Below are 27,046 nucleotides of genomic sequence, written 5' to 3'. Positions count from 1 at the left end.
CTGGGCTTACAACTTTTTTTTTTTTTTGAGATGGAGTCTCTGTCTGTCCCCCAGGCTGGAGTGCAGTGGCACGATCTCGGCTCACTGCAACCTCTGCCTCCTGGGTTCAAGCGATTCTTCTGCCTCAGCCTCCTGAGTAGCTGGGACTACAGGCACGAGCCACCATGCCCGGCTAATTTTTTGTATTTTTAGTAGATGGGGTTTCACCGTGTTAGCCAGGATGGTCTCGATCTCCTGACCTCGTGATCCCCCCGCCTTGGCCTCCCAAAGTGCTGGGATTACAGGCATGAGCCACCCCGCCCGGGCCCATTCTTACAACTTTTAAATCAGTCATCCACATTGCACATTGGGAAATTTCTCATAAAAATCCAGATTTCCAGCTGCCCTTAAAAAGCCCGGAGATCTGGCAGCCTGGGCCCATACTTCTGAGAGGTGGCCTCCCTCTTAAGATAGGCGTGCTTTCTTGTCTAGTTCACCACAGTCCCTACCACTCCCTCTTGCCTCTCCAGCACTCATGGAGGGTCAGTTGCCACATATTCTCCTGCTCATACCAACAGCTTTCCTCACCCAGGTTCCTGGCTGGCCCTGTAGGATGTGAGTTTGCCACCGGGTAGGACATTCGAGGTTTGCAGGGTGGGATCCAACTCCAGACAGGGCTGATGTTTTCTCTGAGCTGCCTGCTATGCTGTCGTGGGTTCCCTAGCTGGAGCTGCCTGTTCCCCAGTCAGTTCCCACTGTAATCAGGGCCAGGCTGGGGGCTGTTCTGAGCCAGGGAGACCTAAAGTCAATACAGGGATCAGGACCGGAGCAGTTGGGAGATGTTGCCGGCAACGGAGGGAGGAGAAGGTAGAGCGGCAGGAAAAGCTGTCTGAGAGCAGAGGAAATGGAAAAAGCAGGAGAAACTGGAAGACTGGGCCAGGGAGGGCAGGACAGGGACCACAGGCCCGGTGGCAGGAGCGGGCAGGGGTTGGGGAGGCAGGAGGAAGTGAAGCTGGTGGGACCCATGGACTCCTACAACCCTCCAATCTCACACTTGGAATCTGAGGAGAAAGGAAGCCTAGACTCCCAAGATGCTCCTTTCCTGACTCCCAGGACACCTGGCTGCAGCCGAGAGGCTGGTGAGGAATATTCGAAAGTCCATGGCCCCGTGCCCAGGCAGAGAGCACCACCTCCCCAGACAAGGCATGCTGAGAAGGCTGAGTACCAGGGCGCTGCCAGCAGGGCTGGAGCCTGCCCCGTGGGAAGAAGCACCTGAATTCTGAAGACCATTCTCACACACTTTGCAAATTAGCAAATTCATCTCTTTCCCCTCACCCAGAGCCCCAAACAAAGAGGAGTGGGAGGGGGGCCTGGCCCTTTGTTAGGGGGAATTTATTAATATCTGAAATATGCAGCCGCCCTTCCTTTCCACCCCCAATCAAAGCCTTTGCAAACACCTGGGCCTCGCATTTGAAAGGCCCTGGGGCTCTTTTATATGACAAGGCCCTGCCAGGAGGGGGTGGGTGGAACCCAGAGATTCTTCCGGCCTGGGAAACTCTTGGCTCCTCCTAGCCCTGGTCTTCAGCTCCAGCCTTCACCTGCAGGCAGGGCTGAGGAGGAGTGGGAGAGGGAAGGAGGCAGCGGGCTCATGGGCTCCGCTTTGCTGGCCCCTGCTGCGCCAGGCTCTGCCCGGCTTGGCTGGGTAAACTTGAGCAAGCCTCCTTCCCTCCGTGGGCCTCGGTTTGTCTGTCTGTATAACAGGGAACTAAGTAGTCTGTAAGGGCCTGGAGTTGTCTTCCTTTCTGAGCCCCACCCACCCCCCACGGCCACAGGGAAATGTCAGACCCAGGGCAGAAGCCAGGAGAGCCGGGGAAGGAGGGAGCAGAGCCTGTTTCCTCCCCTGTCCAGTGGGAGCTGGGGAGCCCTGTGCTGCCCACCTCACGGCTCTCAGCAGTAAGGAGACGGGGTAAGGAGCATGACCTCATTTGATATTTATTAACAATGAACCAACAGAACACAAGGGGTTGGGGGGACACAGTGAGAGACAGGCATAGAGGCTGGCCACAGGGAGGCCTGTTGCATGAGGGAACCCTGCCCCACGGGAGAATGCTGTGTGCATGAGCTATGCTGAGGCATTTCTGCACCCCACTCTCCTCTTTGAGGGACCCACAGTACCAAGGGCTACCCTCTGCCCTCTGCGTCTACCCCCACACCGGGCCCGGGCCCATGTCCTGGAACAAGGTGGGTGGCCTCAGGACCAGCCAGCCATGTGTATGGGCCACCTCCTAGTCCCATGGTTGCCCTGTCACCAACAATGAAGGCCAGCTTCCCAGCAGCTCCTGGAACTGGAAGAGACACTGAAGGCCACCAGGACAAGGGAGATGGGAAGAGAGGGGCCCTGGGCCCTCACAGTGACCCTTCCTACCTCCCCAGCTTTTGTGGCTTGGGGTCCAGTGGGTGAAGGGGTGGCCTTTGTCTGAAGTGCTGGGGCCTCCTTTCCCCACCCGCAGCCCCAGCACCCTGGCTCAGGCCACCGGCAGCTCTTTCCCACTTTGCACAGGCCTCCCCGCTCCACCCTGTCCCCTCCGATCCGCTCTGCACAGATCTGGAATGATATTCTTCATCATGCAAATCCCCTGCCCACCCCATCATCCCTGGCTCCCCCTCTGTTAGTTTTCCTTCTGTCTTGAACCCTCCTGTAACCTGGTAAAACTAGTGTCTCCAACCCTCTTGGTCTCTGTCCAGGCAGCTCAGCATCCTCTGGCCCAGAGCTCCTCCCCACCCTGCCCTCTTCTTCCTCTCTCTGCAAACCTTCCCCATCCTCCAGGGCCCTCAGCTCCCACCTCCTTCAGGACTCCTGCATACAGGAGCCCCCAGGGATCTTTCTCCCCACCTAACTCATTGACCTTTGATCCCCGGGGCCTCGGAGCCTCAAGAGCCTCTGTAGCCCTGACCCTCCCTGCCCAACTCAAGATTCTGGTTGTGCTGAGGTGTGTGGGGACAGGATCCCCCAAAAAAGGGAGGGGTGTAGGCCCTGAAGAGAGATGAGAAGGTGGTGCCGGCTGCCCCATGGGAAAGGGAGCTGGCTGGTCAGGAGGCGTGGGTTCAAGTCCCCTCTGCCATGCGACCTGGGGCAAGTCCCTCCCCTCCTGGCCTTAATATGTCCATCCGCAAAGTAGGGCTGAGTTGGATCATTCTCAGCTTTGAGTGGGTCTGAGTATGCCTGTGTGTGTGTGTAGGGGGTTGTCAGAGGTTTCAGGAGAGGCAGAGGCTGCAGGAGGGACCCCCATTGGGGGACTGGCATCCCTATGGCAGGCCCTCCATAGCCTCTCAGAATCCCAGAGGGCACAGCCGACCTTTGCAGGCTTCTAAGAAGGGACTGTGAGGTCCCGGGCAGGGCCTTCTGCCCACCTGCCTCCTGCCTCACATCATCGACTCCTCCTCCTCTGCAATCTCACGGTCCACCTCGATGGCCGTGTTCTCGAAGCTGGTGATGCCCCCGTACTTGCGCATGTGCACCATCAGTGGCTTTGGTGACTGGCTCCCAGCCAGCGTGGCCACATACATGCCCGTCCGGTTCTCCTCCAGCGATGGTCCCCAGTCCATGGCCGGCCGGCTGGCCTGTTGAAGCCGCTGCAGCAAAGAAACGAGAGCAGTGAAAACAGGAAACAGGCAGCGCTGGTGGAGGGTTCACTGTGGCCAGGCACCCAGCAAACACCTGACCACATCACTGGGTGAGTCCTGGCCACAGCCCCCTGGCGGGGAAGTGGGGGGCACTATGACTTCCCCAGGGGAGGGATCCACCTGCTTGGGTGAGAATCCTGTTCTACCACTTGCAAGCTGGATGGCTCTTGGCAATGCCGCTCGGCTCTGGGTGCTCTGCTTGCTGGTCTGTAATTCGGGAATCCCAGTCCTGTCATAGGGTTGTTGTGAAGGCACTGAGATGACGCACTTAGCAGGGTGCTGGGAACAGGGTAAGGCCTGGGAAGTGGCGGCTGTTGCTATAATTACGCGGCGGGCCCCTCCTCAGAGTGTCTGAATGCCGATCCAGGAGCCTTTCCCTAAATGCTGAATCTTAAGGAGCTGGGGGCTTTTGGAAAAGAGCCATGAACCGGGAGAACTGCGGTGGGCTTGTAGCTGGCTTTCCCGGTTTCTTCCAGCCCCGACCTGCCTCCTTCTGCCTCTGACCTTTCCCTTGTAGAGCCCCAGTTTCCATGGACGGAGTCGGGGTGACTAAGATGATGACTAAGCCTGGAGATTCCAGAGTTCCTTCTTCCTCAACCACATTCCCAAATCCCTCTGCCTGTCATGCCAGGGAGAAGAGAGAGCCCCTGTGTCCTTAAAGAAAGGAGGCAATTAACATTTGGGCAGCCCACTGGGCAGGTTCCAAGGGAGATACCATGTGTGATGCCTTTAGCTGGGGTCTCCCACAGCTTGGTACTCATAGCACAGTGATACTTAGGAAGATGTGTTGCGCGCATGCTACCCCACTGCTCAGAAGCCTGCCAATGGCTGCACATCTCACTGGAAATGAAATCCAAAGTGTGCACCAGGGCCTCCAGCTCCTGGCCCCTGCCTACCTCCCTGATATCAGCTCCACCAGTTCTCTCCACCCCCTCTGCTCCAGCTGCAGCACTGGCCTCCATGCTGTTCTTAAACATGCCAGCCCCCTGCCTCAGGGCCTTTGCACGTGTTGCCTTTCTGCCTGGAATGCTCTTACCCTAGATACCTACATGGATCACCGTGTCCAGTTAGTCAGGTGCCACCTCCTCAGAGAGGTCTTCTCTGACCATCCTGGCCAAAGTACCACTCTCCATTTATTCCTGTACTCCTTTATTTTTTTAAGTGCAGAACTTACCTTTACGTATTTCTTTATTGCCTGTCCCTCACAATAAAATACAAGCTCCCTGAGAACAAGGACTTAGATTTGTTTCCAGCTGAAAACGGGGGTGCTCAGACCAGTTTCTTAACCTGAGTGCTCCTGACATTTTGGTCTAGAGAATTCTGTGTTATGGGGGCTGTCCTGTGCATGGAAGGTTGTTTAGCAGTATCCCTGAACTCTGCCCACTAGATGACAGGAGCACTCCTCCTTGTATCCCTCTCCCCTCCACGACAACCAACAATGTCTCCAGACATTGCCAAATGTCCCCCAATGGCAAAATCACCCCCTGTGAGAACCCCTGGCCTAAAATTGAGCACCCAGTGCACTCCAGCTCTGTGCCAAGCATTGGCTAATTTAATCTTTACAGTGTCCTAATGAGAGGGGTATTAGTACTTTTACCATCCGCCCGCACTTATATTATCTGAGTATTAAAGCTCAGAGAGATCAGTTAAGTTGGCCAAAGTCACACAGGTGGGAAGTGGTGGCGTTGGGATTTGAACCCGTCCTGACCCCATCCTGAACCTGTAAAATATTTTGCTTTTCTGCCTTTCACAATGCAGACTATATTGATAAGCTTCTTTTCTTCTCATAGCAGGCCTAAAAGTAGGTATCACTGTCTCCATTTTAAAGACAAAGACACTTAATCCCAGCACTTTGGGAGGCCGAAGTGCGTGGATCACTTGAGGCCAGGAGTTTAAGACCAGCCTGGCCCTGTCTCTACTAAAAATACAGAAATTAGCTGGACGTGGTGGCAGGTGCTTGTCATCCCAGCTACTTGGGAGGCTGAGGCAGGAGAATCACTTGAACCCGGGAGGCGGAGGTTGCAGTGAGCCAAGATGGCGTCACTGCACCCCAGCCTGGGTGACAAAGTGAAACTCTGTCTCAAAACGCAAACAAAAAAAGACAAAAAAAAACTGCCTATTGGATACTATGTTTACTGTCTCCACTGCACTGCACTCCAGCCTGGGTGACAGAGCAACACTCTGTCTCAACAACAACAACAAAAAATAAAATTAAAATAAAATAAAAATAAAGACAGAGAAGCTGAGGTTCTGGGAAGTGCAGTAACTTGCTTAGGGCCACGAGGCTGGCAAATGGCAGAGGCAGGATTCTGATCCTAGGGTCAGTGCTGGAAGCCCTGGCCTCTGAAGCTGGCACTCCTGAGCTGGGGAATGCCTCTTCCGCAGTGTTCACCACAGCTCTCGAGCCCCCCAAAACATGCCCCTTCCACCTGGCTGTGGGACAGGGCAGCAGGGCAGCGGGGCGGTGGTGACTGCTGGAGAGCCCAGCATTCCTAGTGGCTCATTAGCAAGGCTTGGGGACCATGAGCTTCCTGGGAGCTGGAGCCTCCCCCCTGAGCAACTCCCCTCTCTTCCCTCCCTTTGCAGGTACCCTGGCTCTCAAGCAAGGAGCAGAGGTGGAGCTCCTGAGGTTCAGAGAAGGGAAGGAGTTTGCCCCAAGTCACACAGCAATTGGAGGCAGTGCAGAGGCTAGACTCCAGGGTGCCCCTGTGGTCTGGCAGCAGGATGGGGGAGGCATAAACCATTTCTGCCTCCTGAGCAACCCCTGCAGGTGGAGCCTTGTGGTGGGGGAGCTGAGGGGCAGGAGCTACACGGGGGAAGTGGAGGAGAGGCAGTAGTGTGCTGGTAAGCAGACTGTGGGGTGGGGTGCAATGGAGGCCCGCTTTGTAGCCATTTTCTGTGGTGTAAATATCTCCACCATTGCCAATTCCTAGCTACCAATGGTTGAACACCTAGCTCACACATTCCTGAATATTTAAGGATGAACCAGTGCTAGCTGGCTCCAGCACACTTCTGGTGGGATGTGTATGTTGTGGGTGCCTCCAGGCTCTCTCTGGATGCCATCCATCGGGCTCACTAAAGCTGCATTCATTATGATGGCCTCTTGCCACCGGAGGACTCCACACCAGCGGCGGCGGAAGTGCTGGCCTCAGTGTTCAGAGGGTGCAGTGAGGCTCAGACCACACCACTTCTGCTGGCCCACAAAGGGTCACTACTCCTCTCTTCCAAGGCCTCAGACCCTGTGGCAGAGTGCACTCTCTACGTTTGTCTGAGTCCCTCCCCAAAACCCTAGGCGTGGGCAGGGCTCACACCATCATTCTATCCCGGGCCACCAGTGGGACACAGCAGGACTCCTGGGCACAGGAGTAGGGTGATAGCCTGCCCTCTGGGGTCCCTCACTGTCGCCACTTGACCCTGAGTTCCAGAAGCAAGCTCTGGGCTGGTGACCTGAGTTCAAGACCTGACACACCCCCAACCCACGGTGGGACCTGGGGCCAGTCCCTGGTTAACAGTGGTCTTTAGATTGTGCCACCCACTCCCCTAAGGCTTCATGTGGTACAAAGTGCCACAGGGCAGGACTCCAGCCCCTGAATCTGCCTCAGCCCAGGCAAGTCTCCTCAGGCTGAAAGAAGCTGGATAAGGCGTGGGTGCATATGTTTTCTGTTCTAGCAGGGGGACCTAGGGTCAGGCCACAGGTCAGGAAGGCTGAGAGTGGACAGGGTGGGCAGACTCACCTCCCAGAGTGAGCCCTCTTCTCGAAGCACAGCCACCAGCATGCCAGCTGGGATCATGAGGCAGGACAGCAGGCCCATCAGGATGCCCAGCAGCTCAGCCCAGGGCGGGAAGCGGTAACTGCCATACTCCGAGGGCTGGTACTTGACGATGCTATACACCAGCAGGGCCTGCAGAGTGGGGACTCCCAGCATCACTGCGGGCTTTTGTCTAAACCGCCTTAAGGCCCGAGGTAGCCCAGCCTAGTGCCAGCCCAAGGCCTGAGACAGTCCAGCCCAGAGCTACCCAGGATCCTAAGCTGTACCGGAACCTGAAGTGGTCCATCTCTGGAGCCTTTGCAGGGCTTGAGCCAGCCCAGCTCGAAGCTGACCCAACACCAGGGCCTGCAGCAGCACAGTTCTGAAGCACCCCAAACCCTTAGCTGCTCTAACCCCAAGACAGAAATCACAGCCTAAAGGCTCCAATCCTGAGGCCCTGGGTCCTGGGAAAGACCCACCCATTTAACCAACTGAACTAGGGCCAGGCCCAGCACAGCTACAGAAGCTGGGAACATCAGGGGAGGGGATGGACTAGGATTCTGGTGGCCACCCCACAGCCCTCCACTGCGGGCCAGGGTGGCCCTACCAGACTGAACGTGCAGAGGGGACTCCCGCTCTCAGTTCTGGGGCCCCAGCCAGAAACCCTCCCGCCCTCCCCAGTTACCAAGAGCGTGGCTGGGGACAGGAACAGCCAGCAGGCCCTGAAGTAGAGGCCCGGCTTGAAGCCCAGCATCATGTGGATGTCTCGGCAGAATCTCTGAATGCCTGCACAGGGGAGGGGAGGAGGAATGGCCCCACCCGCCGGCCCCACAAGCGCCAGCAGCCCCTCCTCTACCCCAGCTGCCCCCACTGGAAACCCTGGCCCTTGGGACCAGGGACCCAGGTACTGGGGCTCCCCAGGGTAGACTCCCATTCTCCCACTGCGGAGAGCTCGACTCCGCCTCCCACGGCTCTTCTCACCATACACCCGTGTCACGGCAAGGCACGTGGTGATAACCACCACCATCAGCCCGAAGCTGGCGCTGTAGTCATCCAGAAGGACCAGCCAGTACATGCCCCCCTAAAACACAAGCACAGTTCTGGTGTCCCCTTCCTGGGCCTCGCTCTCTGCTGCAGCCCCTTCTCCTGGCAAGAAGTGAGCAGGAAGCAGCCATGCTGACAGGGAACACAAGATGACAGGGTGACCACTGGCTGCCAGCCCAGCCCTTCTAGGCCTTGTCTTATCTGAGTCCCAAGACAGCCGTCTATTATAGAACCCTCCTTTTACTGATAAGGAAAAACAGTCTCAGGGAGGGGAAATCATTTATCCTGAAGCCCCCTCAGCAAGTGCAGGAGTCAGGTTTGAACCCAGATCTTGCAGACGAAATCTCCACAGCCAGGACTCTGGATCACAAGGCCAAACTGCCTCCCTTGGGAGATAGGGCCGGGGAGGGACTGGGTTCTTTGCAAAGAGGAAGATGGAGGGGGCCCAGCAAGTGCTCAGCTGGGCCAGAGATCTCGTTGCAGGCATCTGCCCTTGTCCCGCCCACCTGCCATCCTCCCTGCAGCGCCACTCACATCAGTGGTGAGGATCAGCCCCATCAGGTACATGGCCACGCAGATGAGCCCTGAGAACACTGCCTTCTTGGGCCGCAGGTAGTATGGGAACTCATCTGTCACAGCTGTCACAATGGTTTCCAGAAAAGCAAACTGAGGAGAGAGGAGGGGCTGGGGGTCAGAATTCTATCCCCACCACACACACACACACACACACACACACACACACACACACACACGGGGTGCCTGCTGCCACAGACGAGACTCACCTGGCTGTCTAGGCCGAGAGTCAGAAGCATGAAGAAGAAGAGGAAGGACCAGAAGGGTGACAGAGGCAGCATGGTCATGGCCTGTGGGTAGACGACAAAGGCCAGGCCAGGGCCTGGGCCAGGGGCACACGGGGTCAGCAGCTTGGGTCATGCGGTGGGCTCCCATACGCACACTCAGACACACACGGCCACTTACACTCATTTGGGCCATTTGTTTCGCCTAACCCAGAGATGCCCACTTAAATGCACCCTCTGACACTTCCTTAACTCCCAGGACCTACGCCAGCACACTGTAGGTGCTCGATAAACATAGGTTGATAAACAAACACAAGACCCCAATATAAAACTTCATTGAAATATACTTATGTATACAATTATTGGTACAAATAACCCCACTAACACACACATTTACATGCATCCACTGGCAAAAGACACAGTGATTCACAAGATCATTCTCACCCTTTTCACTTGCACATAGACACCTCCACACACAATACGACTTATTTGTGCAACCAAAGCACAAAACGTGACAATTTTGCACAGAAACTCATTTGCCTCCAGACATGGGTTAATGCACACTCGTTTGCTCACCCATCCCCTTGCACATGGACCACCAGAGACCAGCTAGGACATGTTCCTTTGCACGTACATGTGTGCATATGCACACACATGACATACCCATCCACAATCTTTTTTTTTTTTTTTTTTGAGGCGGAGTCTTGCTCTGTTGCCCATGCTAGAGTGCAGTGACCCAATCTTGGCTCATTGAAACCTCCACCTCCTGGGTTCAAGCAATTCTCCTGCCTCAGCCTCCTGAGTACTGGGATTACAGGCATGTGCCACCACACCCAGCTACTTTTTGTATTTTTAGTAGACACTGGGACTCACCAGGTTGACCAGGCTGGTCTCGAACTCCTGACCTCAAGCGATCCGCCCACCTTGGCCTCCCAAAGTGCTGGGATCACAGGCGTGAGCCACCGCGCCTGGCCCCCATCCATAATCTTGCTGGTCCACTGGCCCAGCCCCATCTCTACCCAACACACATGCTCACCCCACTGAGGCCTGGCAGCCTGCCCACCTGCTTTGGCTACTTGGTCCACAGGCACGCCCAGCTCCTGAGACATGTAGCCCAGCACGGAGAAGATGGCAAAGCCAGCCAGGATGCTGGTGATGGCGTTGCCCAGAGTGACGATGAAAGTGTCTCTACCAGAAGAAGTCCAGGTGCGGGCCAGGGTGAGTGGGCCTTCCTTTCAATCTCTGAGGCCCTCCCTGGCCAGCCACTCTCCTCCCTGCTTTGGACCCCAGGGTCTGGGAGGCTGTGGGACACTGACCTATAGATGTTCTGGTGAAACGTGTTGTAGGAGGCAAAGGTGAGGAGCCCCCCGAAGCCCACACCCAGGGAATAGAAGATCTGAAGAGCAGCTTCAATCCACACCTGTGCCAGGAAGGATGGAAAGGGAGGGTGTGCGGATGGTCAAGGACAGAGAAGGAAGGCAGTGAATGAAGACGGTGTGACAGCTCCAGGGATGGCGTGGTCACGAGGGATGGCGTGGTCATGAGCCTGGCTCACAAGTGACGTGGACCAGGAGCAAAGCCTCCCCCAACACTTCCACGGTGGGACATGGGCAAGTCCCTTCCCTTCCGCGGGCTTCAGTTTCCCACCCAGGATCTAGAAGATGGTCTCTAAGCTTGGTCCAGTTCTGAAGGACACAGAGCCTAATGTAAAGTGTGCAGGAGATTTGTATTGGCAGTAAGCCTGCATAACCCTTTTACTTCCTTTCTGGAATCCTGGCACCTGGATTTGGACCCCAGCTTCACCATTTTCTAGCTGTGCAGCCTGAACAAGCCAGGTCACCCCTCTGGACCGCAGGATCCCTATCTGTAACGAGGGGATAGGAATAGTGCCTACTTCATGGGAGGAGGGTGGGTTAAATCACTACACACGTGCATGTAAAACACTAGGGCAAGGTCAGGCACAGTCCCCAGTCAATAAATATTAACATTAGCTGTCAGTACCATTGTTATCACCATCGTCACTAATGCCCTCCTTGGGGTTTACAGTCACACAAATCTGGGCTGGGATCCCTGTTCTGCGATCCCCTAGCTGTATGACCTTAAGCTTAATAAGAACCCTTTTGAGCCTCAGTTTATTCCTCTGTAAAATGAGGATAGTGTTTACATGATTGTTAATAATAATAAATGAAGTATAATATGCAGTTAGTGACAATATATTGTATTCTTGGAGAATGCTAAGAGAGTGGATGTTAAGTGTTCTCACTACAAAAATGATAATTATGTGAGATAATACATATGCTAATTAGCTAGATTTAACAGTTCCCCCAGGTACATATGCTTCAAAACATCATGTTGTACATGATAAATACATAAAATTTTACCTATCAATTTAAAAATAGAAAAAAATAACAATAATAATAAATAAAAAAGACGCAAGAAGGGCTGAGCAGAGTGCCTGGTACTGCGGTGTCCCAGGGAGCCCTCTTTCCACTCTCCAGCTCAGGCCTGGCCCCTCCCTCTGCACCCCGCCCGGAGGGGCTCACCTTGGAAGACAACAGGTGGTGGAACTGGGGGGTGAGATAGAACTGGATGCCCTTCCAGGCCCCTGGGAGGGTGACTCCACGGACCAGCAGCATGAGCAGGATGAGGTAGGGGAACGTGGCCGTGAAATACACCACCTGAGAGATGATAAGTGACGAGCTGATGGCATCGGGGACCTTCACTCAGTGCCATTCCTTGTAAACTCATCTGTGTCACTTGCCTCCCCAGCCTTTGGGTAGCCCCAGCCAGGAACCGGCCTTCATCCTGGAGGCTTCCCTCCTCCCTTCACACACCCAGCATCGGCAAAGCACCACCACCTTGCTTCCCAAGGCCATGTCCACTGCAGCCCCTGGTCCAGGCCGCCATTGTTGGTTATAAAAGCCTCCTCCTCCCCGTGTCCACTCCCTGCCCCTGCAAACTCACTCTGCATCATCCTCAGACATTCAACATTCCCAAACTCACTCCTCCCTCTTTCCTTCTTTTCCCAAACTTCCAGCCACCCCTTCAGCAAACACCATCAAGTCTCAGCGTCCTCACTGCCTTGGCTTTGACCATAACCTCTTCTCTCTTTCTATATGGTTTCTACCCTGTCTTTTTTGTCTTAAATGGCTCTGTTCCTTGTAAATGATACTTCTGGTATTGTCTGCATCTTGCAGAGGAAACAAGTTCTGATTTACCAATGATTGGGCAAGCCATCCTGAAGGTTTCTGAGTTTTTCTTTTTTTTTTTTTCTGAGACGGAGTCTCACTCAGCCTCCCAGGCTGGAGTGCAGTGGCACAATCTTGGCTCACTGCAACTACCGTCTCCCAGGTTCAAGCGATTCTCCTGTCTCAGCCTCCCGAGTAGCTGGGATTACAGGCACCTGCCATCATGCCCAGCTAATTTTTGTATTTTTAGTAGAGACAGGGTTTCACCATGTTGGCCAGGCTGGTCTTGAATTCCTGACCTCAGGTGATCCACCCACCTCGGCTTCCCAAAGTGCTAGGATTACAGGCTTGAGCCACCACCTCCGGCCCCGAGTTTTTTCAAAATGGCTTTATTGTCCTTTCCACCCCTTCATCACCTAAAGTAGACATCCGTGGCTTTGTCTTCCAGTCTCTAGTTTACCTTTTTCAGATAACCGTACCTGACTTTCCCACCATGGAGCTGACTCCATTCCCAGCTCCAGGGGTGGATACATGACCCACGCCCAGCCAAGAAAAGCATTCCATCCTCCTGGCCACAGGGATTAATTTAGGGATGGGTGCACAGCCCTGCTCATCCAATGAGACTCAATTCTAAAATATTTGCAAACTGGGGAAAGACAACCCTTTACCAAGCTTAGATGTACGCCTAGAGCTGCTAGGGTGACCTCATGAAGAATGAAGCCTCAGAAGGAAGCCATCCTGGAAGGAAGCACTACTGACAGACCCAGAGAACCAGCTTCCTGATGACACTGATTGAACCCCTAGACCCAGCTGTGCCTGAAGCACACCCTCTGGACTTTCCAACTGAGTGTGATAACTGGGTTCTGGTCACCTGCATCACAAAGAGCCCCCTAACTCACGTACTCACCCTCTAAGTGTTCAACAAACTCTTGCTGAGCTCATTCAAAGTGCCAAGCACTGGGTCAGGACACAGCTGAATGTAGACCCTGCCTTGGTGAGCTTCCAGTCTAGTAAAGCAGCCTTGCCCCCGTGCGTCCTCACCTCCATGTCTCTCTTCAAGCAGCCCTCATCCCCCAGTCTCAAGGCTCTCTCCCTTCCCCTCTTCCCAGCCGAAGTCTCTTCATCTTCTCATGCTCAGTCCATGCCCTGCCTTCTCCAGGAAGCCTTCACCCCATCCAGTCCCTCAGGCCTCTGGGGCCTCCCAGGCTTCACCTTGCCCGAAGACTTCACACCCTTGAGGATACAGAGGAACACGATGACCCAGGCCAGCAGCAGGCAGAGGCAGAGGTTCCAGCGGATCTCCCCAGGGCTGCCGATGCCCTGGCTGCCTTGGATGTGGAGGACGTAGCGGCTGTGGGAGACAAAGGTCTCAGTGTCCCCTGGTCACCCCGCCAGGCTCCACAGACATGGAGTCAAGCCATGTCCAGCCCGCAAGGCTCTACTGCTGTTCTCCACTTGACGCCCTCTTGATCCTTCTCCAACCTTCTCTGACCAACTCTGACCCAGGAGGCTGGCCTCACCAGACCTTACCCCTTCCTCAGCTTTGGGAGGCTGAGGAAGGAAGATCACTTGAGGATAGGAGTTCGACACCACCCTTCCTCTTCTTCCTTCCTCTTCAGCTTCTGTGTGGGTTTGGCTTATGGGAGGCAACAGCGGGATACTGCAGTGAGGGGAGGAATGAGGGGTCTGGGTATTTGCATATACATGTGTATACCACACACACACACACACACACACACCATCCAGGGCCTGGCCATGACTGTGTTCTTTAGGCAGCCCCTCTTCCAAGGCTCTGATTCTCTCCTGGTTCCCTCCCATTGCCTCCTAGGTTCAGGGGTGGTGATAGCTGTCCCTGTTGCTAGTCACTGATGCTTCACTTTTTGCTGTGGCTTCCATGACCCTCTGAAAAGTCCCTTCACTAAACTCCCTTCAGTGAAACCCTCTGACAATCCATCGGCCTCCTGCCTGCATCCTGACTGATGCAGTGGGCTGTGGCATGGCCATGGAGACCACCCTGGCAGCTGCCAGTGACTGTATCAAATCCTTTGGCTTTAAGCTGCAAACTCAGGCTGATTCTTTCCCACTGGTCAGATAAACTCTTCAGCAGGTGCGGACACTTCAGATGGACTTGAAGTGGACAAATGAATGAACTATGTACTACAGGCAGGTTAAAGACCAAAACATTTCAAGACACGGAGCCTATCTGGGAGAAATCTCCTAACAGCAGTCCTTTGTAGGTGAAGGGATGGGGTTATAGGGTCTGTGTTCTCTGGCCAGCCAACAGTCCCACCTAGGGACCAGGCTATTTTAGAATGTTCCAGAACAGGATCAGGACTCAGGAGTTCTTAGTGTCAATACCATCTCTGTCACTAATTACTGAGCAATACTGAGCAAGCCTCTGGGCTTTGCTTTCTTTCTTTCTTTCTTTCTTTCTTTCTTTCTTTCTTTCTTTCTTTCTTCTTTCCTTTCTTCTTTTAAAGGCAGAATGCAGTGACAAGGCTTTGTTTTATTGACCATAAAATGGGGCATTGGGATAGGCTGATGAGTGCAACGTCCTTCCGACACCCACCATTCCCAGGACCCACTGTGTGCCCAGCACCGTGATAATGGTTTCACCTGCATTATGTTGTTTAATTCTGATGACAGTCCCTTACTCTATTATAGTCCTATCTCTATTAGAGGAGTCTGAGATGGTCCTTACTATGTACGTCCTGGCCTTATGCTAAGTGCTTTACCTATGATATAGCAGTTGCTCAATAAATATTTATTAAAAGAATGAATAAGTGGGTAAATGACTAACTGGATAACACCTTATGAAGCAGGTACTGTTACCAACCCCTGTTACAGAGGAGGAAACTGAGACTCCATAATGTTACTATTACTGTTATCATCATCATCATCATTCTCAGCTAGTATTTATTGAGCACTTACTATCCACCAGACTGGACTGCACAATTTATTAATATATGCTTTCTCTCCTTTAATCTTCACAACAACCTTTCTGAGATACCTAGTATTATTGCCCTCATGCTACAGATAAAGCAACAGAAGCCAAATAAATTGTTCGAGGCCACACAGCTGGTCAGGTGAAGAGCTGGGATTAGAAGCCAGAGTCCACCTGCCATCACCACCTGAGCTCATCATGGCGGTGCATGCTGAGCCTGTTGGGGATGCCCTCTGGCCACCCTCAGCAGTGCAGGGTCCCCTCAGATGCCGCGGGGCCAGCAGCTGCCTGACCTCCAGTACTCCTCGCTGGGGCTGACGGTGCAGGTGAGGTTGAGGGGCAGGGCCCCGTTGCCGTCCTTGGAGACTCTGTGCTCCAGGCAGAGTTCTGTGTTCCACCAGTTGCCACAGTGCTCCCAGGGTAGGTCGCTGGTGAGGGAGGCGAAGAGGTAGAAGAGCACGTAGGCGATGATCATGTTGTAGTAGATGGCCACCAAGCCCACGATGAGCAGCATGGCTGCGCCGGCGCCTGGTGTGGGGAGAGGCTGCTGGGCTGCCCAGGCCAAGCCCTCTGCCAGCCGGGTGGAGTGGCTTCCGGGGAGCTGGCAGCTATCTGGGCTTCACTTCCATCTCTGCCTGGAGCTGGCAGGGGTTCTGGGGGCAACCTCCCTGCCTCCCCCAGACCCTGAGCCCTTCCCTCCCTGGGGACCACTGAGGCCTCACCTTTGAAGAGGGGGCTGATTTTCCAGACAGCCAGGGGCCCTAGGCTGGAGAACTGGCCCAGGGAGAGCTCCAGGAAGAAGAGGGGGATGCCACAGATGGCCAGCATGAGGAAGTAGGGCACGAGGAAGGCGCCTGCCGGGAGCGGGGTGGTCAGCAAGGGCCTTGGGGGCAGCTCCCCCAAAAGCCCAGCTCTAGCCCTGCCCCTCCCCTGGCCTGCAGATGCCCCCTCAGACCTGATGGAACACTGTAGGTTTCTTCTCTTCTACACCAGACTGCTGAGGGCCAGAGTGGCCAGCAGGGATTTACTCACCTCTGGAGCCCCAGTGCCCAGAACAGTGCTGGGCTCAGCGCAGACGCTGAGAAACGCCTGCTGAGGGAGTGAATGAATGAATGAGGGAGAGAATGTGTGAATTTCCTACTGAAGAAAGTGCAGACTCCTCAGTACAGAAACCAGCACCCTTCAGAATCTGGCTTCACTCTATCTGCCTGCCCCTCCCCACCATGCCGCCTCAGGTACTTGTGACTGCCACCTGTGGTTCCGTGGGCCCAATAGCCCTTCCCCTTTGGTTCTCACATTGGCAGTCACTTCTTTAGAGAACTGCCCACCACCATATGGCTCTGGAAGGGCTGCCAGTCACATCAACCAACCCCCTCCGAGGCGACCTTGGGCAGAATTAGTTGGAAGTGTTTTATCATAACCTGGGGCTGGGAGGAGGGAGTTCACCGCCCTCTCCTCCTTCCTCCGTGGGCACCTATCCAAAGCCAGGCCTATCAGAGGCCTTCCCTGCAATTCTGTATAGATTCATTCAGACAGAGCAGTTCTGCAAAGCTCTTGGGTTGCTAAACCCATTTGAGGATGAAGTCATTGCAGAGTCGTCTGTGGCCACCTCCCCACAAGGCCTGTCCCCCACCAACTGCGGGGAGGAAGCCTGTCTCAGGACAAAATGAGGCCAGCACACAGAGAGGAAGAGTAGGGACATGGGGAGAGTGCTTGCCGAGAGACACCATGGGTGTCATCAAGGTCCTAGAGCTTCAGAGGCCAGCTCCAGTCCCACACATCCTAGTCATGTAAATTTATCCTTTCTTTGCTTCATCTAGCTTTATTTGGATTTCTCTCACTTTCTCAATATATGCTTCCTTCAGAGTTTGCTAGAGACAGAAGGAGATACAGAGTACTGGTGAGAGCACACTGGCTAGGGAGGAGATAGTCCTGGGTTGGAATGTTGGGTCTGCCACCCTGTGACCTTGGGCAAGGACGCTGGTCTCTTCAAGTTTCAGCTACCTCATCATATCCATGGTGCCTACCCAATAGGGTCATCACCAGGGTTAAATGAGATGGGCACAGAAAGCACCAAGCCCAGGGCCTGGCAGGTGGTAAGCGCTCAGCCCCAGCTTTTGCTAATGAGACTTGGAACCGTCACTCGATGGAGAAGCAGGGACGAAAGGAAATTTGTTTAAGATGGGAGAGACTTTGTGTTTGCAGCCTGAATGGAAGGAACCAAGAGAGGAGGAAAGATTGGAGACTCAAGAGAGGGAATGATTGATGGAGCACAGCTCAGGAGGAGGTGGAGGAAGGAGGGGGTGGGGAGAACACTGAAAGTGCAGTGATCATCGGCAGGCAGATACAGCTCCTTATCACGAAGCAGAGGCAGCTCCCTCTGCCCACCATGCAGGGCGTGGCGTGGCCAGCCTTAGAGAGGGAACCATGTGGGTATCCTTCCTGGGGATGAGAGGGAGGAAGGAAGGGCTTGGGTGATGAGAAGGACAAGACAGGGTAAACTCCTTCCTCCCAGCCCCAAGTTACTATAAACCACTTTCAATGAATTCTGCCCAAGGTCGCCTAGGAGACAGTGGCTGAGGCCACCTAAAAGCTCACTCTACCCCAGGGCCTTGGCCCATCACCCCAGACACCCTCCGACAGGACCTCAGGCCCATACCTCCTCCATTGGTGTACGCTCGATAGGGGAAGCGCCAGACATTCCCCAGGCCTACACAGTAGCCAATGCAGGACAGCAGGAAGTCCAGCTTGCCTGTCCAGTTCCCCCGGTCTGCAGCAAAGTCCACATCCAGGTCGACATCGCCCTGGTCACTGGGGGTCATCAGCAGGTCTGGGGTGACAGGCTGCCAATGAGAGAGACCAAAGAGGTTGGGGAGAAGACTGAGGCCAGGCCAGAAATGTGACCTCAAGACAAGACTCTGGAATTGAACAGGGCTAAATGAAAAGACATTCTCAGTCCAGATAATCAAGTGCTCTCAACTGGACTAACCTTGTCATACGCAGGAGAGCCTCAGGATTTTAGGCAACCAAAACTTACTGGGCCAGCAGGGTAGCTTAGGCACTAACAAAGCTACCCTGACCTTAGTCTGGCTAACACAGATGTCAAATCAAGGGATGGTCCTTTTTTTTTTGAGAAAGAGTCTCCCTCTGTTGCCCAGCCTGGAGTGCAGTGGTACGACCTCAGCACACCGCAACCTCCACCTCCCGGGTTCAAGCAATTCTCCCGTCTCAGCCTCCCGAGTAGCTGGGACTACAGGCGCCCACCACCACACCCGGCTAATGTTTTGTATTTTTAGTAGAGACAGGGTTTCACCGTGTTAGCCAGGATGGTCTTGGTCTCCTGACCTCGTGATCCACCCGCCTCGGCCTCCCAAAGTGCTGGGATTACAGGCATGAGCCACCGTGGCCGGCTGGATGGTCCTATTTTGATGAGGATGAGGATGACGAAGATGAAGAGCATGATGATGATCTTAGTAAGTTACTGTATATTGAGCACTTACTATGTGCCCACTGCACTAGACATCTCACTCACATTACCTGATTTCATTCTCAGAACAACTTTTTGAGCTCAGTATTCATCTAAGCTCCATTTTCATCATGAGGAAAACTGAGGCTCAAAGAGGTGTCATGACATACCCAAGGTTTCTACCAGGTTGGTGAGTGGAAGAACTAGGTCTGGAGCCCAAGGCTTCCTGATGCGAAAGCCAGGTCTCCTTCACCCACCAGTGCTGGAGTTTTGTTCCTCCGTTCCGGGCACCGTATTTTAAGAAAGATGCAGACAATATGGAGCATGTCCAAAGGGCAGGTGGCCAGGCTGGAGGGTGTTCAGGAAAAGAGGTGATAGGAGGACAACAGGAAGAAGCTGGGAGCCCTCAGCATAGAAAGGAGAGGACTTGGAGGGACCTGGAGTTCCCCTGAGGGAGGGAGTCCACTTATGCTCCGTGGCTCAAACGGGGCCTACTAAGAACCAAGGAGATCTGACTCCGGTTAGGACTGGTACTTTTCAGTCACAAGCCAGAAAACTTCCCCCAATACTCCCCCTCCCTGCATGCTGACAGCTTGGCTGGGGGGGGGGGGTCCAACCCCACCAGGCAAGTTAGGGAGAGCCTGAGGTCTGGGTGAATTTTGTGAATTTTGGCTCATGAGCAGGAAGAAGGTACTTAAGCCGTGATCTGTCTCAGAAAGTCATAATCTTGCTGTCCCTGGAGAGGAGATGCATGCCCAGAGGGGAGCGGAGGCCAGCTGTTCCTAAGGTCTCCTTTCATGCTTCAAAGTGGGTGAGAGGTCCATGGGGCATTCTCCCTTAGGAGACCCTCAGTGATGGTGACCACAGTGGTGATTTTGCCAGAAACTGGCTATTGGCCACAGGGGCCGTGGTGACAGGAACAGCCAGACATTATTATGGGTGATGATGACAATGACAGAGCATGAAGAGCTGTTTTTAAAGTAACTAGGCTGCAAGGGATGAAACAAATACATGCCTGGAAGTTCTTTAGCTGTGATCATGGACATGCTGAGGTGACAGGAGCAGCAGATCCCAGACTTACGTGAAACCCACCCTTCCCCTCCAATGCCCCTTTCCCTGAGGCTGCCTCTCCAGCTGGGTGAGCATCAGCCTTCAGCAACCTCTCACTCCCAGGTGAGCTCCGGGAGGAATGGTTGCCACTGTTCCTGGTGTTGGGTGGTGAGCAGGCCTGTTACCCTGAGACACTCCCTGCCCATCCCAGCACCATTCAGGCCAGTTAGCAGGAGGTCCCAGTAATGAGGCTCCTCTGATCCCTCCAGAGAAGCTGCCCTTTCCATGCTCACGGAGCGGTCCCGGTTCTCTGTTTCCATGGTGACAAGAGTTCCAAGAGCAGGATGCTGCCAGCTCGTCCCCCTCCTCCCCCAATCAGAGGGAAGCCTGCTTCTGCTCCAGGGGCAGGAGATGGGGTCCTCCAAAGCTGAGCCAATCAGGAGCCCAACTGGAGTTCCCAACCCCACCATGGGGTGAATCCCAGGAGGCTGGCACAGTGAGGATGGGGCTGGTTGGGAGATGGAAGAAAGCAATCAAATAGCTGGGGCAGGGCTGGAAGCTGAATGAGTTGCTTCATACTTCTTCCTGGGTGTAAGGCTCCCACTCCTGAATCTCCCACTCCCTACCCCAGGGGCATGCAGGAACACACAGGTGAGTTTGTCAGACCTGCATGCTCGCCTTTAGGGACTCACAGCAGGGGCTGCGAGACTCAAGACTGCCCAAGCCAAGACTCTTCAGGACAGAGAGAGACAATAGGAATCTGGGGTCCAACTTCATCATTGTGCAGATTAGGAAACCGAGTTTCAGGAAGAAGGGATGAGCCCAAGGTCAAACAGCAAGTTAAAGGCACAGCAAGACTTGGACCTAGATCCCCTGACTCTAAGTCCAGTGTTCATCTCTGAGCAATGCTGCTCCTTTGCAGAAATCTGGCATTTTCTCATTCCCGCCCAATTCTGCTTGAGAAAAGGGAAAGGACCCTGAGAGGAGGTAGCAACCTAGAACCAACCCTCTGCCCTGTTGGCTCTAGGTTGCCTAGCCTGCCAGCAAGTAAGCAGTGAGTCTCACCCCTCTGTGCCTCAGTTGCCTTATTTATAAAATGGGGCTACTAAGACCTAGCCCCTGAAAGTGTTAAAGGATTAAATGAGATAAAGCTTGCTAACCCCCAGCCCAGCACCCAGCAAGAGGGACAGGGCCTCTTGTGGGGAGGGAGGGCAGAGAGGGAAGAGAAGGAGAGTGGGAAAGAATGGAAACAGGACCCAAGAGACTCACAAATGGTCTCAAGAAGTCACTCATGTCAGTGAATAAAAAAGACATACCAGCTGGGCGCAGTGGCTCACACCTGTAATCCCAGCACTTTGGGAGGCCGAGGCGGGCGGATCACGAGGTCAGGAGATCAAGACCATCCTGGCTAACACGGTGAAACCCCGTCTCTACTAAAAATACAAAACATTAGCCAGGCGTGGTGGTGGGCGCCTACAGTCCCAGCTACTCGGGAGGCTGAGGCAGGAGAATGGCGTGAACCTGGGAGGCAGAGCTTGCAGTGAGCCGAGATCGCACCACTGCACTCCAACCTGGGCGACAGAGCGAGACTCTGTCTCAAAAAAAAAAAAAAAAAAAAAGAAAAAAGACACACCACAGTGGTTCCAAGCCCAGCTGCCCCAGAGCAGAGAACTTGAATGAATGAGTGTGTGTGTGAGTGAGTGTGAGTGTGAATGTGTGTGTATGTAGGGAGGTTGATAACACCAGCCCCTGAGAACAGTCTTCTCACATCTACCAGCCCTTTAGCATTCTTCCCCACACCTCACACACCCAGTGGGGCCTGTTTTGGTGCCTCCAGGCTAGGGCTTAGCCAGAGGAGGTTCAGGTTAGAGAATGAACTTGTCCAAAGTCACCAGGCAAGTGGCAGCGGCAGAAATAGTACTCAGGAGATCTGACTCCTTAGTTAGGACTGGTACAAGCCAGAAAACGTCCCCCAGTATTCCCCCTCCCCATATCCTGACAGCTTGACTGAGAGGTCCAATCCCACAAGGCAAGGTAGGGAGAGCCTGAGGTCTGGGCCCACGCCACTCTCCCATACCAGCTTCCATCTTCATTGATCATATCCTCCTGCCTCCGATAGCCCCCTCCCTGTCTTTGCCTCCCTTCAGCCCTGCTGAGGGGCAACCTGGGGTCTCAGCAGGCAAGCTAAGGGGGCGGGGAGGGAGCAGGCAGGAAAGAGGAGAGTCTTCCCGCAGGCTCAGGGAGCCGGCTTCAGTATGGATGACCGCCTCCCACTCCCCACCCCTCAGATGAGTCCAGCTCAACGCTCAGGTATTCCAATACCCCCCACACCCGGCAATCAGCTCCTGGCGGGGAGCAGCAGGGTGGAATTGGGGAAGAGGTGGGTGCCTGGCCCCGGCCGCCCCTACCCCGCGCCTCCGGGGACTGCAGACACCTGTTCATAGGCCTGGCCCAGTGAATCAGGACTCCCCTCATACTACATCCCGAACCCCAGATGGCAGGGGCAGAGGTGGGGGCGCAGACCGTGACCCTGACCCTCCCTGTTATCCAGCTGAGTCGGGCCTTCCCCAGAGCCCGAAGCTGGTCTGGGTGCGTCCTCAGACCTTCCCCAGGGGCCTCGTTGGGGGCGGGTCTCTCCAACCCTCCTCCAGGTGCACCCCCAGCGCCCCCGCCCTCGTGCCCTACCTTGCGGAGGTGAGCTCCCTGGAGCTTCTTCATCTTGGAGAGCGGGTGGCCGGGGCTCAGCTGCCCCGGAGCGCAGAGAGCGAGGGCACGAGAGATGGTCCGCTGGCCACTGCGCCTTTGCCCCCGCGGCTCCCGCGCACCGGCTGGGGCGGGCACGGACGCAGGCGCTGCCGTCTGGCGGGTGCGGGCGTGGAGCGCGGGCAGGGCGCTGCGAACGCCTTGTCTGTCCCTGCGCAGCGCCCGAGGCTGGGGAAGGGTGCACTGCTGCGCCCGCGTAGACACCCAGACAGACAGCTGACGGACGGACGGCGGGGGGATGCGCGCGCCCCCGCACGCAGAGCTGCGGATTGGAGAGCCCTGGGCGAGTGGGGAGGGGGGTTCGCGACGGAAACCCTCGGCTTTCTGCGTGACCTTGGGCAAGCGACCTGCCCTCTCTGGGACTCCCTTTCCACAGTTGGGCAAGGAACACTAACAGCCCACCCCCCTGCGTCGTCTTTGCTGTGCGACCTTAGGGGATAAGAATCTCTCCTCTCTTACAGGAGTGTGAGCAATTCAGGAAGATGGAGCATAGAAAACATCTAGCACAAAGAACCTGACACTTAGTAGGTGCTCAGTTAACATTTATTCACTGACTGTGGGTTGCCCACGCCACCATTAGTCCAATTATTCAATCTATCAGTATTTATTGAGCACCTAAAATGTGCCAGGTCCTGAACTAGGTGTCCTATTTTCTCAGCCTGGAGAGACAGGTGTCGTTACTCCTATTCTACAGATGAGGAAGCTGAGGGACAGGGAAGTTAAGTTACTTACTCAAAGTCACGGGGCTAATGAGTGACACCAGGGACAGAGTCAGGCTTCATGGACCTTTAGGCTAGTAGAGTCTTCAACTCTCCTCCTTTCCTTAAGATGAAAGCAAAATGGGGAGGTTTGGGTGAGCAGAAGGGACAGGCAAGTGCCACAGTGTCACTGTGATCTGTGACTTAGATGATTAGTAACTGGTTTCCTGTCCAGCAGCAGTATGGCTTCTGGAAAGTTCTAATTTCATATCTGTAAAATGGGCCATGAGCCGCCCATGCATTGCTGCCTCAGAATGTTCTGAGGGTCCAGTGAGCCTGTGGCTAGGATGGGAAATGATGAGCTGGAGCAATGGCACACATTGGTTTGCTGGGACTGACTGATAGACACTAGTGGATCAGTATATACATTACAAATTGTGTCCTTTTCACCCTCGCAAGTGTCCCAGTTTAGACATTAACCATACATCTGTTTGGCTCACTATCAGTTGACATGGTGGGAGGCCTTTGGGGAGAGATGAGAATAAGGGTCTGCTCTCTCCCACCTCTGGAGCTTGAAAAAAGGTTGGAGGGGTTTAAGTCAAAGCATGGACTTGGGTAAAGGCCTGGCCAGGCTCCAGTCCACCCCTTCCCCTGCCCAGGTCCTATCAAACTTCTCTCCCCTTTGAGCCTGGCCACAAAGGGCAAACCAGGGGCTCTCCAGACCCAGGAGGAAGGTGTCTCCTCTGCCCCCTGCCTGCTGACCCATATGGGGCCAAGAGTGGCTGTGAGTGTGAAGAGAAGGAGCATTTATGGAGCCCTACTGTGTGCATTATGAAGGATTTTTGCATCCAACATCTAATTTTTAATTCTTTCCAACTGTCTGGGAAGACATGTTTGTGCATCTCATTTTACACCTGAGGAAACTGTCCCAGAGGAGTGAAGTCATGCACTGGGCGTTGGGGATGAAGCCAGGAAAGCTGTGGGTCATGGCTGGGAGAGGCAGAAGCCAAGGGCTCCTGAATCCAAGGAGGCCCAGGCAGGAAACTTCCCCATCCCTCACCCAGGGCTTGTCAATGCATCTTGTACAAAAGAGGCTCAACCTTGCTCAACCACTCCCTCCCATTGGCACTTGGGTTTCATGAGACCCTTTGGAAGGCACAGAGGGCCACAGGGACAGCGAGCAGGGATGAGGCAGTTGGCTCAGGAGCCAAGAAGACTGGCCTCTTTATGACCCTTCGTAGCAGCACCTGCTCCTCCCACTTCACGGACCCAGCCCTGGGGGAGAAGAAGGGAGTGGACCAGGGCTTTAGCTTCCCTTGAGCAGACACATCAGGGGGTGACCACTGAGCCACTGTGGCAGTCACTGGGGCTGTGAGGTGCAAATGGATCTAGGCCCATGCCTTTCCGATGGGGAAACTGAGACCCAGAGGGGCAGGATTTGCAAAATCACTCAGTGATTCAGTAAAGACAGGATCATGTCTATAACCTAGGAGTCTGACCTCACCCAGGCTCTGCCCTCTAGCTCATACCTCTCTGCCACCATCTCCTCCATCCCCGCAGCCCTGGTGGGGAAAGTGTGCCCTTTCATAAAACAAACAAAACTCAAAGATTTTCTTTTCTTTATTGTTTTGAGACAGAGTCTTGCTCTATTACCCAGGTTGATGTGCAGTGGCTCCATCTCGGCTCACCACAACCTTCGCTTCCTGAACTCAAGCTACCCTCCCACCTCAGCCTCCCAAGCAACTGGGACTACAGGTGTGTGCCACCATGACTGGCTAATTTTTGTATTTTTTTGTAGAGACAGGGTCTTGCTATATTACCCAGGCTGATCTTGAACTCTTGAGATCAAGGGATCTTTCTGCCTCTGCCTCCCAAAGTGCTGGGATTACAGGCATGAGCCACTGTGCCCAGCCAAAACTCCAAGATTTTCTAAAAGACATTATCCACATAAATCAATCTACCCACTGAAGCTCCAATTTTATGATCATACAACTGGCCAGGAGTCTGGCAACCAAGCACATGTGACAATTGCTGTCACCACCATCTCCTCTCCCCCATTCCAGAGGGGGTTTGCTTGATTCATGGCAAAATGACTGCTTAGGAATCCAAATGGTAAATATTCACTCTCCCTTTCCCCCTTCTCTCCCTGTTCTGATCTCATATCAAACCAGAAGTGCAATGGAGATGTGTGTGTGTGATTTAAGGAAAGTGTCAGATGAAACGTACTTCCTTTTATTATATAGGGAGATATTTTTAAATGTATATAAATAAACATTTTTAATTTGCTTAAATATTCAGATTTTATCACTGTAGAGCATGTGTTTTGTCACACTAGGGAGTGACGACTGTAAAAAACAAGGTTCCAGGCTGCTAGTCCATCTGGAGTGGTTCAGAGGAAGTGATCCCAGAGCTGCCTGGTTGGAACGGGATTGCCCTCCAAAGCTGCCCTGGCAGAGGCTGGCTGTGCTCCCCAGCTCTGCATCCCTCTGGCAGATCATCTCAAACACTCAGAGCCGGGCTGATTTCCTCAGAGCTCCACAGTCCTCCTGTTCTAACCCTTGTACCCCTATCACAGCCCATTACACACACACACACACACACACACACACCCTTGACTGCTGGAGCCCTCCTCTCTCAGAATACTCCATTCCCCACCCCAAGTCCCTCCCTAGAGTAGTGCTGCAACTGTTCTGCTCAGTCCACACCAATCTCTCGGCAATCAATGATGGGATTGGCTTTTCCATAAGACAGGTTCTCAGCCCAGGGTTAGGAGTCTATGGACTCCCTGAAATTGTATGTAAACAGTGTTGACATGCACAATTCTGATTTGCTAGAAGACATAAGCAGTCTGTGGGCCTTGGAGGGCCAGCACAAAGTCACTGTACGCAAAGCAGCATGGGCCATTCCTGATAGGAGAGCTGAACACCTCTTACCCCTGGGGTGGCTGTAAGATTTGACTAGATTTTGCACTGCTTGGAAGTTGTCTTAGATGAGTTTCCTTTTTCATGGGGCTAAACACCCATTGGTAGGTGAGCACCAACCCAACCTGTGGGTCGCATCCAACCTCCTGACCTCCCATGTGGGCAACTGCTGCAGCTCACCCTTTGATGTGGTAATGCGCCGCTGTGACTCTATCAGAGGAGTGGCCACTGACCTCCTGCCGGGCAGAGGTCTTCCTAATGCGGAGACAGGCTTGTCCTCCTTCAGGTGGGTAGAACATCAGCCACGCCTGCCAGCCTCTCACACTGGGATGCAGCAGCAGCCCCGTGAGCAGGTGGCTCAAAAACAGGCACTTCTTATGTGCTGGGCCCTGAGCGAAACACAATTCTAAGCTCAGTTAGACTATTTTATTTCCATTTGACACATGAGGAGGCCGAGGCTCCAAGAAGCTAAGTAACTTGCCTGAAGTCTTGCAGTTTGGAAGTAGTCACGCTGAAATCCAGGCCATTTGACGACAAAACCTGCTGCTAAATACTGAGACACAGAGAAGGTGAGGCCCTCCAGCCTGAACATCCCAGCACTGCAGAGTGCGTGGAGTTCAGTGGGATGCTGGGAGGTGTGAGTAGGGGCCTCCTAGGTAGCAAAGCACAGGGGAAGGCCAGATGAAAGAAAATTCAAGGGGTTTCTTTGCTGTGGGGCTTGTCAGAGACTTTGATGTGCTAATGACCCACTGTGACTCTATCA

General features: G+C 54.1%; 1 protein-coding gene across 2 annotated transcripts; it reads right to left on the bottom strand.

The window, feature by feature from the left end:
- Positions 1 to 1,946: 1,946 nt before the first annotated feature.
- On the bottom strand, positions 1,947 to 22,989 carry SLC6A7 (solute carrier family 6 member 7). 2 transcript variants are annotated; one of them, XM_527072.7, is made up of 14 exons: positions 22,587 to 22,989; positions 18,045 to 18,228; positions 16,108 to 16,239; positions 15,679 to 15,913; positions 13,654 to 13,792; positions 11,797 to 11,931; positions 10,570 to 10,673; positions 10,317 to 10,441; positions 9,239 to 9,351; positions 8,991 to 9,122; positions 8,394 to 8,493; positions 8,098 to 8,198; positions 7,398 to 7,565; positions 1,947 to 3,612 (listed from the first exon to the last, which is right to left on the bottom strand). In XM_527072.7, exons 1-14 carry the CDS (start codon positions 22,617 to 22,619, stop codon positions 3,403 to 3,405), a joined length of 1,911 nt encoding a protein of 636 aa, XP_527072.4. In that variant the 5' UTR covers positions 22,620 to 22,989; the 3' UTR covers positions 1,947 to 3,402. The 2 variants fall into 2 exon arrangements, with proteins under 2 accessions (XP_527072.4, XP_054540673.1); XM_054684698.1 differs by lacking the exons at positions 18,045 to 18,228; positions 22,587 to 22,989 and adding an exon at positions 16,418 to 18,036.
- Between the last annotated feature and the right edge of the window lie 4,057 nt (positions 22,990 to 27,046).

This window comes from Pan troglodytes, chromosome 4 (genome assembly GCF_028858775.2).
Source record: "Pan troglodytes isolate AG18354 chromosome 4, NHGRI_mPanTro3-v2.0_pri, whole genome shotgun sequence".
NCBI classification, from domain to species: domain Eukaryota; kingdom Metazoa; phylum Chordata; class Mammalia; order Primates; family Hominidae; genus Pan; species Pan troglodytes.
Note: the sequence above shows the minus strand (reverse complement) of the source record. Positions and strands in the feature narration are given on the sequence as shown.